Genomic DNA, 12,266 nt, shown 5'->3' on the forward strand with positions numbered 1-12,266 from the left:
GATTTTTCAAAGAAAGTTCAGCAGCAGATGCACACACGGGAAAAACACACTTTCAAAAACAATACATTTCCACTTGTCTGGTGCTTAAGTATACTTCTCTGAGTAAACTCACCGCCTTAATAACAACTCCAAATATGCACTCAACAGCCACTTTATTAGGCAGAGAGGACAACACTGTTTTTCTTCTACTGCTGTAGAAGTGTGTTTTCAAGGTCTTCTGCACACCCTGTTTTTTAATGACCGACTATGAGAGCTATTGCTGTTATATAGTGCTGTTATTTACGTATTTTATTTAAATGACTGTTGCCTTTCTATCATTTACAACCACTCTGGTCATCCTCCTCCTGACCTTCTGGACACCAACAAGCCACTTTTAGAGTTGCTGGGTAATTTCTCTCTCTCTATTTTGGACCATTCTCTGCAAACTCTAGGGGATGATTGTGTGATTGTGTGTGTGTGTGGAAAAAAAATCCAGTATATCAGCAGTTTCTGAAATACTCACGCCAGCCCATCTGGCGCCAACAACCATGCCACCTTTTTTAAAGTCACTTGAATCACATTTCTTTGGCATTCTGGTGCTCGTGTAAGGACTTCAAGTCGGACATCTTCGCGAGTTGCTGCCATGTGATTAGCTCATCAGATATTTGAGTTAACACTTTGTTAAAGTGTGCCTAATAAAGTGACCATTTTGATATGGGGGTTATTTTAATTCAGTGTTGGCAAAGAAAATTGAGAAACAACTCAACTAATCAGGATTTCGTCGATACCTATTATGCAGGGGCATCAAACTCAATTACAGAGAGGGGGGGGGGGCAACATTAAAGACGGTGGCCAAGTCGAGGTCAAATAAGAACAAATTCAGTACAAATGATGTTCCACTGTCCATTTCCATCCGTCTTGCCTGATTTCTGCTGCTCTATTTCAGTAGAACAGCACATACATGCATGTAGTCACATGTATCTTAGCTAATACTTTGCTAAAGCTAAAAGTGTGCCCACCCCCCCATAATCCCCCAGTTCCAGCTCTGTTTTCAGGTAATTTGAGGTAATTTGAGCAGTGTGGTACTAATCATTGGAGGGTGGGGATTCAGGAAAAGACATACTATATTATCTTGCGGGCCGAATACAAGTGTATCGTGGGCCAGATGTGGGCCCGCGGGCCTTGAGTTTGACACCTGTGGTGTAGTCTACGTGATACGCCTGCAAAAAGGGGCGGGATTTCGGTATATAAATGGCAGAAATTAAACTCATGTAATTTGTTTTTGCAAATAAAGAGTAGATCATGTGCATACACTTTTTGTAGCTTACTGTGCTGCTGGTCTGGCAACCCATGCTGACCGTACAGTATACCCACTACAGTAGACCACACAACACCACTGGCTGTAATGCAACAATCACTTTGCGTACCTAAAGAAGTGGCCAGTGAGTAGACATGGGTGCTTTACTTCACCTGGAAGGTGTTTCTGATCGCAGGATCTGCAGCAGGTGAGCAGAACTGAGCTCAGCTTTGTGGATCGTCCCGCTGGCCAGGTCCAGCAGACGCCCGCGCGGCTCGTCCTCTGAATGCAACACTGTGACTTCGGCTGCCTGAAACTGCAGGCCCAGGTCCACATCGTGACCTGATACACACACACAGGGCAAGACAAGATAGAAGAGAATACAGGTCATGTTTAAAAATAATGAGCCTTCGCTGCAGCTGCAAAGAAACAGTTACACGTCATCCACTCTGACAGAACTCTCGTCTTACCGGAGAGGAAGAGGGAGTGACAGAGCTTCTCCTCCTGCCTGGTGTTGATACAGTGGAGGAAATGACCCTGCACATATACCAGCATGTAGTAACCTACATATGAAAATAACACAGCATCACTGCCAGGCTGTAGGTTATGTCGGTGTGCTGCAAGCACAAGCACTGTGCATTTACCAGGCTAGAGAAAGAACACAGATACTGCAGCAGCACATTTAAAAGCCCCACAGACCAGAGTTGAATTATCAGTGTTATTATATGTGTGTGTGTCAGGGTATCTGCAGGTAATTTAAGACCTTTTTCAAGGCCACTTAAATCAAATTTCACACCTTAAATCCACAAATGATGCACCCGTGTATGTAGTTTTGAATGGTGCAGCATCAAGCGTCGTCAAACAAAACTCTCAGACAAGGTTGTTCACCCTGTTATCAATGTTTTTTTATCATTATTATTATTGGACAAAGTGCGCCCAGCATCGGCTGCAACAATTAAGATTATCTTTACCCCGTCTTTAAACCGTTTTTGTTTTAATACTCCCGATCCCAGTGCTTGTTTGCATTCTGTGTGCGCTCTCGTGATGCCATATTGGAGTTTCTCCGATCTGTTGTGTTTTTTAAGCCCTTTGAACGCCGGATTTAAAGGATTAAATTGGATTTTTTCCAAGAATAATTAAGGCCTTAATTTGCAACTTTTTTTTAAAGGATCTGCAAACACCCCCAGGTGTGTGTTTATGTGTATACATACACTGACCCATAGGGATGAAAAGCGGATGACGGTGCGTGACTTCTTCCTCCTGCTGCTGCTGCTGCTGCTGCTGCTCGCCACCCAGAGACACTCTGAACATCTTGCTGCAGTCTGCGGAAAGCGAGAGAACTCGGGATAAAAAAAAAAAAAAAAACGTCTATATATTAACTGCAGCATTTAAACGGGGGCGGATCGCACACATACACACCTTTGTGGACTGAAACCACGGTGTATATCACTTCCTGTTTGTCTTGGAGAGGCTGGCTGTAGCAGACGCACATGCTCCCTGGAAAACAGAGATTCTATCACCTTGAATTCAACTTTTTTAAACATAGAAATCAGTCATTGAGAGTCATTGTATGCATGTAATCTGGTGAGTTTATAGATTCAGCAAATTTTAATGTTCGATTTCAGATGTTTGGGGGAAAAAAAATCAACGTCACTTAAATTGCCGATTCTCTTGTGCTCTCATTGTGTCATATTCTATGATTTTAAGATGGTAGTTCCCAACTTTTTACACAAACTTACTTTCTTGTTTTTGCAAAAGGAAGAAAACACACACACACACACAGTGAAGATATTAGTCACGTACGATGACTTTTTTCATGTCTGAGTGAGAAAAAAATATATATGGGAGTACATTATTCATGCAAAGGTCTTATGTGTATGTGTGTGTGTTTATTACCTATTCTGTTTGTGAACACTATCATGCGCAAGTGCTCCTCCTCTGGTCTCTCCACATGATGATGATCAAAGCCCAGACTGACAAATCTGTTGCAAAAAAAAAAAGACGCCAGTTAATTCATTTTAATTAAATAAACACGCATTCAAATAAGTACCACAGAGATGTGTAGGCAAAGGGAAATTAATATTTGTCTCTGCAATCGCACGCTCAGTTAAAGCTGAGAAAACATCGATTGACCTCCGCCGAGTTTGTTTGTTTGTCTGTCTGTTAGCAACACAACTCGAAAAAAAAGTCAAGGACCAAGTGGGATGAAATTTTCAGGAAATGTCCGCAATGGGACCAGGAACACGTGATTCTATTTTGGGCGTGATCCGATAGGGTGTATTTTGTAGGCGCTGAGCTGCCTTCGGCGGAGGTCTGCGCTCCCCGAGTGCTTTTCTAGTCTAATACTGTAGTCGTCTGCTTACTTGACTGTGGGGAAAGCATTGACAGGCAAATCTAATGGGAGCTCCATCTGGAAGAGAAGTAAATGCACAGATCGTGGTAAAAGACGAATTAAAAAATGCATGAAAATCAATCAATAAAATCAATAAAATAAAGACTTACCACTGTTTCACAGTTGTGGTGGGAGTAGAACTGAATACATCGCATGATGAACTTGTCCTGTTACAGACATGAAAGCGTTTCATTGACATATAATAATGTGTCGTGTGTGATATAATAAAAGACCTTAAACGTTTTACTCTGTCCACAAAACAAAGATGAAGAGTCAAGTCGTGTCACTTTTGTTTCTATAGCCCGACATCACAAACACAGCTTGCCTCAAAGGGCTTTTACACTGTGACACAGTCATCCTTGGACAACACTCAAACAACCCTTTTTTTTAACAAAAAAATGGAAAAGAAAAACAGGAAGAGCCACAGAGGAGGGACCCCTCTCCCGGGGAGGAGGTGTCTCATGTTGTCAGAAACAACATAATTCAGCAGATTACGAAAACAAAAAAACACTTAGAAAGAATAACAACATATACATCACATAAATGTAAAAGAAAAAGACGAATGAGTTCACAGCAAAGCATTTAAAAAGCTGAAATTGCACACAAAAAAAACACTGAAACTGATTAATTGATCATGAAAATTCTAGTAGTCGATTACTAATTAATTAGCTGTTGCAGCCAAAATTGTTGTGTGTGTGTGTGTTACCTTGTGTGTGAGATAGTAGAGCCTTTGTGTGTGTCCGTCCCACTGGACCCAACTGAAATCCTCCACTATTCTCTCCACAGTTTTGGCCAAGCGGTCGGGATTCGCCATCACCTGGTTCACACACACACACACACACAAATATATTTCATATTCAGCAAAGCATACTCTGAATTCTTAATGCAGAGCACCCCAGGAGGACAGGAGGCGCAGTATAGTTTATAGCCTGAGAATGAGGTCGACACAATATATCATTTGGACTGGGTTATGTAAATACATTCAAACTGTTTTTTTTACTTATTAATTGCGTGATATGAAAACTCTGGGAAAAATAATTTATGCTTCCGAAATTGCACCAACCCCACTGGCGATGGTGGGAAAAAAAAAATCTATGTTCTTTTAATTTATTGTCCAGTTAAGGCAAAAAAAATGTCCACAGACACTTCCTCAAACAAAAAAAAGAAGAAGTAGAACGTACCACTCTGTAACCCTCCTGTTTGGTCAGCAGAACATGGTACAGATCCACATCTGGAACAATACAGAGGATTAAAAATGTCTAAATAAATAAATAAAAGTACAAATATTTCCTGAGAGATTTTCAGGAAAGCACACTCACATCCATCTCCTGTCAGCAGGAGCAGGTGACTCTCCAGCACCGACTTCCTGGTTGTGTCCTGGTGCAGGAACTAGGGGGGGAAAGCGAGAGACACATGCGCGCCACTTTAAACCGTGTGCTGTATATACGGCGGCTCAATTTGACAACATCCAAATCGAAAAAAGAAAGAAAAGACAATTATTTGATAAAGATAAAAATGTGTGACAAAACTGCGTCCTGATGAAGTGTCGCAGGAATTCGCCAGCCCCCGAGAAAATCTAGCTCCTCAAGATAAGAAGATTGTGTTTTGACAAACTCCAAAACATGTCAACAACAAATGTTTTTTTGCAAAAATAATTCTTCTATATCGTGCAGCTCCATCAAGCTGCTGTGTTTTTTTCCTTGGTTTTTGTGGACAGAAACAATGTAATGTTATGTATATACTGCGTCGTCAAGCAATACTATCAGCCCTGACACAGGGAGCGTTTGTGTGTATACAGCAGCAGTGCAGAGGAAGGTGGGGAAGGCATTTTTTTTTCTTGGTTTTGTGGACAGAAGCGATGTAATGTCACGTATATACTGCATCGTCAAGCAATACTATCAGACCTGACAGGGAGCGTTTGTATGTATACAGCAGAAGTGTAGCGGAAGGTGGAGGTCAGGAAGCATTGATCCTGTCAAACTGCTCAAAAAAAGTGTTGTTTTTTTTGCAGTAGAATTCACTCCTGAAACTTTTACGTGGTCATATTCCAACCGGTTTGCTGTTGCCTCACTTTATTAGAACGACGTTGTCGTTGCCTCCGTCTGTCTTCATATAAAACAAATCAGTACCTGTGGCGCAGGGTGGAAATGTCACCCGTTGACATGAAATCGATCACCGATTTACTGTCAAACGGGATTTGTATGGAGCTAATCTGAGCTGTGTAAACATAATTTTAACTGAAAATGATGAATGGAAAAGCCATTTTGTTTACATATAAACAGTTCCACGTACAATCTCAAACGTTATTTACATCTTAGGAAAGCAGGGGAATACAGCCACGGTATCTTGCGATGCGTAATATTCCACAGCTGATAAAACGACACATACAGTCATAACATTAAAACAGGTAAGTGGTTTTAATGTTGTGGCTGGAAGAGAAGTAATAATAAATAAATAAAAAAGATTGAGGGGGGGGAATAAGAAAAGGGGAAAGAATAGAGACTACAGCTCAGTGCACTCCAGGCAAGCTTATAAAATAAATAGTCTATGGCACTTCGACTCTGTAAGCTCTGATGCTCCATAACTGCAATGTCAGCTTGTGGCTGCAGTAAAACCTGAAAGAAAGCAGCCAAGGCAACACACACACACAAACCTGCACTTTGACCCTGCAGTCAACCGCCTTGAGGACTTTGGTGTTGTTGATGGGATGGATCTCAATCAGGAGAGTGAGACACTTTGACACTACGGAGAGAGCAGACACAATTACAGACCGAAGACGCTGCTGCGGGTGGATTTAAGACGCTTTAAGGAGCTCTAAACACTTTAATGTCATAGTCTGCGAAAGGAAAGTGAGAGGAATTGAGATCTCGGGCGTTACTTGGTCTGAGGCGCTCTTCTGTCGGGGCATTTTGTGCCAAGCTGACAGCTGAGAGAAAGAGAGAAAAAAAGAAGCAAAGATGAGGTGATACACGGCACACAGATAACACCGCATTCTGCTAAATCAGTGTTCATCCTCAGTTTGTCACCTCTGCAGCGATTAATCTGCACCCAAATTGTCCTATCTCATTTTTTTTGCACAGCGCTATAACTACAGTACTCTCCAGTCGCTTCGGCTTGAATCTGGGCCCAGAATGCAGCACGGCGAGCGCTGGCCTATCGCTGATAACTCATTATCTGCACATTAGAGACGCTCACCCAACAGCGTCTCCTCCGTGTTCAGGGAACAGCTGCTGACGCACACCTGCTTGTCAAATGAGTACAGGAGCTGTTGCAGGGAACACAAAATGCAGCAACATGTAAATGAGGCGATATGAGGCGATACAGCGGCACAATATGCAGCTTTCAGGAGAAGTGGGACACATTTTTTTTTTTTGGGGGGGACCATTATTGTGCTGATTTGTTGATTTCTTTATGTAAGCGCGGTCCTCAGACATTCTTTATGTATCTATGAATGTGTGTGAAGCTGGGGTGGGTAATGGAAAAGTCCGAAAAATAGGGAATGCAGCCACAGAAGCTTAATAACATGCAGCGCTGAAGAGAAATGGGACACATTCTGTTACCTACAGCTGCAAGACGGAGACATCGACTTGCTGGATTTTTCTATTTAAGTACAGCCTTTATATTTATAAATGTGTGTGAGGGTGAGGCGGCCAACAAATGACAGGGAAAAGCTTCGAAATCGGGCTGAATGATTTTGTGAAAAAATATCACAAGTGCAATTTTCCCAACTGCAATTCCATGTGCGACGTAAACTTCACACAAAAGTTAGAGAAATTGTGTGTTGTATCAGTGTCAATGTCTTGTTTCTGAAGACTTCCATCTATCCAATCCCAATAAATGACACCACACAAGAGGAAAAATTAGTTGTTTGGCATTGGCAGAGAAGCTTTGGCAAGTTGTTTGTGGGCGCAAACCCACAAATGCATTCATTTTTCCTCACAAATGTGGCACCGTTTAAATAGGGAAATAAACAGGCTTTCCAACGGTATAAGATTTATGACCAAGAAGCATTGTTACAATTGTTTTGTTGTTTTGTGCTAAGTTTGTTTGATTTTCTTTATATAAGTGTGAATTGTGTCCAACATGTAGTGTATGTGCGACACTTTTTAACCTAAAAAATGGAACAAATAAGTTGCAAATTGCGTTTGTATGTATACAGCAGCAGTGCAGAAGAAGGTGGGGAAGGCTATTTTTATTATTTTTTTTCTTGGTTTTGTGGACAGAAACGATGTAATGTCATGTATATACTGCGTCGTCAAGCAATACTATCAGACCTGACAGAGGGAGTGTTTGTATGTATACAGCAGCAAAAAAACGTATATAAATAATCCACTGTTGAGAAAACACACACTCGTGCAGTACCTTGTTCTGTTTGGTGTTGGAGTTGTATTTCCCAATCCTGGTGGTCCCTGTTGCTCCCTGTCCAAACAAGAGTTGAACAAAATGAATTAATGAAATCCTCCAGTCCACTCATGAGTCGTTACATCAAGCCACCTGCACAGACGGTTAATCATAACCTGTGCCGACTTGTGTAGACCTGCTTTCCCACTGGCGTATTCCACCTTCCGTGACCTGTGTGGAACGCCACGCTTGACCTCCTCATTACCGTCGGGGCCTGACCTCACAGATTACCCCGTCGCAAAATGCTGCCTCACTTCAAACCAGCAATTTGGCAAAATTTTCAATTCAGAAGACTTAAAAATAACAAGCAAGGTCAACACTGAAACCCAGGGCACAAGCAGGCATGCATGAAATTGTAAATGTTACAGGGGGGGGGGAGAAAAGGATTTTTTTTTTTTTTTTTTTGCAGGCTGCACACACTGTCTTTAACCTTCCAAACCCACACACTCTGGCAGGTTTATCATTAAAAATTCATGTTGTGCAAAAAAAACAAAAAACCCCAGGATTCAAAACACACATTATTTTTAAAATTCTTCTAAAGCATCCCAGAGTTTCCAAAAATATGAGATATGTGGAGCAGAATGCAGAGAAGAATATCATATGAATATTTTGGTATAATCCTCTCGGTGCCATATGGTAAGCGACTAAAGCCAATCGATTTAGTATGGATTTTGGGTTCGTAATAAAGTGTCATATTCTCAGCATGTTAGACTGATGAAGCAAACCAGATGCTGACATGACTAGCTGTCACAATTATACTGATCGATAAAGTTGTGATTAACGAGATGATTTTTTTGCGAAAAATTTAAAAATATGCTTGAAAAGTAGGGATGGGACAATACCACGTTTTTATGATACTGATATCACCAACTCGATACCGATAAAAGTCTGATACAGTCATTTTAGGGCATTTACCCTTTTCCATGACTGGAGGGGTTGCAGGCTCACCCCCTGTGGCGTTTCAACATAAAGCACTAGGACTGTACGATGGCGATGTAGGTCACCCACGTAAAATATTGACAATTTTAAAGGTGCATTATGTAATAGATCTAAAGCAACTGGCCATAAAATCCTTCATATATGTCACAGAGAATCAGGAATAATGTTCATATAACAAACTGAACTCACCAACAACAACAGTACAGCCAAAATATTTGCATTCAAAAAAAATATTTTGCAGACTGCAAATCATGTTTTATGTTTTGAAATCATGTTTTGGCATGTGGCGCCACCTACCGCCGTCTACCAATCATTGCAGTCAGTAGAGTCTCAGCTGCCGAGCAACCACGGGTTGCCAGTTACGTCAGAAAACGAAACCTAAAAGATCTCGGTATTCAGAATTTGAATGTAGTAACCGTTTTTGGCCACATTCTTACATATGGCACCTTTAATATTCACAATTAGCTTATTGTGAGTAGTTTTTTTTTAAATTAAGGCTGCAACTAATGATTATTTTCATCTGTGTTTCTCAAACCTGAAAAACGACAATGTTCACAAACAAACAAGACATATTAGGCCTATGTCTTGTTTTGTCCACGAACCAAAAATTGTTCCGTTTAAACTATTTATTTGTCATATGGAGCAAAGAAAACTTTAACATTTAAGAAGCAGACAAAAAGGTAGTAATCAGGTAAACAATCGATTGATGGAGTAATTGTTTCAGCCCTATTTTAATCCAATTGACCCATCTTGACTCTAAATTGACATGTATAAGAAACATCACATCCACTTCTTGACTATATCTCTCTCAATACAGTATATAGAGTGTGAGAAGCACATGAATTGCATTGCCTTCACTGTGCCCGTGGACTTACTTTCCAAGAGTACAGGATGCCCCCATCACTCTCAATGTTCAGGATACGAGCATCCACTGCACCGGAGTATTCTGCAGACACAGCATCATTATTATGAACCCATACAGCTCATCACTTTTAAACAACAGTGTGCACTGACAAACAGGGTTTTTTTACTCCAGTATCCAGTGCAACATCTCATGCTGATGACAATAATGTGATTAACATACAGTTTTTTTTTTGTTTTGTTTTTATTTCTTGGTGTTTGTTTGGCAAGAAGCTGCGTAAATATTTGACAGCCTCGCTGTGATGTTGTTGTGATCTGGCAAAAGCAAATCGAAGTCGTTCTTTTCTTTGCAAAAACAAAGTAATTCACACGTTTTTAAATTGTGATTCCCTCAGACGCTGAGATAATAAACTTTTGGGTAACCATTGAATAAATTGTTATTATATTGTTTTGTTTAATTTTCTGTGAGGTTTGTAATGGAATGGAATGTAAAATGCCTTTAAGAGATTGGAAAGGGATGTTTTTAATACTATTTAGAGAAATTGGGAGGTGAAATAGCGCCATCTAGTGTTCAACAAGTAAAATCATGAAATATTTTCATAGAAATACTATAGTTTAACACAGGAAGCTACGACTAAAGGACCTTGTCAGCATTATGTTCATGAAATGTACTGTTTTTTCATCTATTACCATGTACTAAAGATATCGAATGTGTACAAAAAACTCTTAATAGAAGTAAACTTAATCTGAATTCAGTTTAAAAACAAAAATAGTGACGAGTTAAACGTGATAACTTTAGCTAGTACATTTAGCTCCCCGCTAATCAAAGCAGTTTAATTAAGAGGGAACGAGCTTTTTTTTTAAATGTAAAACAGACGCTGACAGCAGACACCTGAACGCCTCACCTGTCACCCTGCAGGCAGACGCCTCCTTCCTGAAGATTTCAGACTCCACATCAGTGTGCAGGTCAAACTGTTTCTCTAACTGCAACATGTGTGCACGTCTCTCTGCTCTAAATCACACAAAAAAATCTCCTGGTTGGAAAAACTCCGAGGTGCGTTTGAAGGCAGCACCTTAACGCTGTTATCTGAATGAATGCCCCCTCCGGGAACTGCGATCACGTGACCGAGATTTAAAAGTAAAAGCAGTGCAGGAAACAGGTGTTCTCTTATGCTCTTCTTCTTCTTCTCCGTTCTTGAATATAGAAACTTGTTTTTATTGACATGCGGAAATGTAACTTTGCACCTCCGTGTTGGCTCCTCCCAACCGCACACACAGCCGAGAAGAAATCACTGCCATAGGCCGGTGAAGGCATCACTCCAGCGCCTTGGAATCTCACACCGCCCCGCGGAGTGAGTCCAGCATCATCCAGACTCAGTCAGGAGGAACTTCACACAAGAGTGTCGTTCTGCTCTGATCTGTCTTGTTAACACTGAAACTATTGACTATGACACAAAATAATAAATATTTTTTTAATTTATTTTGTTGTGATGGTGTTTACTTTCACACACTATTCTGAGGACCTTCTTGTTTTTATTACAGCGCTAATTGTGGATGTTTATATTTATATTTTAGAGAGATAGATAGATAGTCATACTATTGGCAGGGGCAGAGGCGATTCTAGGGTCTGTTGGGGCCCTAAGCAAAAATTCCCAGGGGGCCCTTCACTGGTCGGATTAATAATCTGACACCAACGAAAAATGTATGAATTCAAAGGGTTTTTTATTTGAAATGAATTAAATAACATGGAAAAACCTTGCAATTTTGAAAGTAAAGTATATATATGTAAATATATAAACTTAGTAAAAAAATATATACATTACACTGTAAATAACTCGCATTATAAAGTATAAACAAAATATAAAGTACAGAAGTTAAATAGTTTTCTTGGGGACCCACAGCAGGCAATTCCTCATGAACACCTTACTACTACTTCTACTAGTTAGCGTTAGCGTCAGCTAGCATTCTGACGCTAATGTTAGCTGCTGTTCAAGTCTGTGTCCCCGTTAGTTAGACAAAGTAACAGTTCAATAACAGCAATCATTTACTGTTAAAGTAGTCAGTATATCATTATCTGTGCCACTTACAACTGTCTTTCTTTCTTTTTTCTTCAAACTTAAAACTCTATTAATGGTTATAAACTATGAATTGTTTGCTGCTTGAGGACAATGGGATTGCTCTCATTTTTCAGTCTTGCCGTGCTGCACTTGTCGTTTGTTTGTATGTTCCATTTGTATTAGTGATGGTGCATGGACTGAAGTGACCTCAGTAAATACTACAGTCGTAATCCGCGATGATAAATGAAAGCAGCCATCCTAATTAGCTAATACGGGCAATCGACAAATAGGCAATGTTCCTCTGACTCTCACAGTTATGAGTAATTGCAGCCAACACTAA

General features: G+C 40.4%; 1 protein-coding gene across 1 annotated transcript in view; it reads right to left on the reverse strand.

Moving 5' to 3' along the window:
* Window positions 1–10,862, reverse strand: part of gsap (gamma-secretase activating protein) — a gene marked incomplete at its 5' end in the record, with an annotated part of 40,652 nt that extends 29,790 nt beyond the window's left edge. Inside the window, 16 exons of the mRNA XM_083906622.1 lie at window positions 1,450–1,618; window positions 1,747–1,839; window positions 2,494–2,598; window positions 2,696–2,773; window positions 3,173–3,258; window positions 3,640–3,686; window positions 3,779–3,835; window positions 4,375–4,485; window positions 4,850–4,899; window positions 4,988–5,057; window positions 6,322–6,410; window positions 6,547–6,594; window positions 6,864–6,933; window positions 8,031–8,087; window positions 9,884–9,954; window positions 10,775–10,862. Coding sequence (XP_083762748.1) covers window positions 1,450–1,618; window positions 1,747–1,839; window positions 2,494–2,598; window positions 2,696–2,773; window positions 3,173–3,258; window positions 3,640–3,686; window positions 3,779–3,835; window positions 4,375–4,485; window positions 4,850–4,899; window positions 4,988–5,057; window positions 6,322–6,410; window positions 6,547–6,594; window positions 6,864–6,933; window positions 8,031–8,087; window positions 9,884–9,954; window positions 10,775–10,862 — 1,289 coding nt within the window. The remainder of the gene's footprint in view (window positions 1–1,449; window positions 1,619–1,746; window positions 1,840–2,493; window positions 2,599–2,695; window positions 2,774–3,172; window positions 3,259–3,639; window positions 3,687–3,778; window positions 3,836–4,374; window positions 4,486–4,849; window positions 4,900–4,987; window positions 5,058–6,321; window positions 6,411–6,546; window positions 6,595–6,863; window positions 6,934–8,030; window positions 8,088–9,883; window positions 9,955–10,774) is intronic.
* Window positions 10,863–12,266: the final 1,404 nt, after the last annotated feature.

The sequence above is a fragment of the Microchirus variegatus genome (genome assembly GCF_963457635.1).
Source record: "Microchirus variegatus genome assembly, chromosome: 20".
NCBI lineage: Eukaryota > Metazoa > Chordata > Actinopteri > Pleuronectiformes > Soleidae > Microchirus > Microchirus variegatus.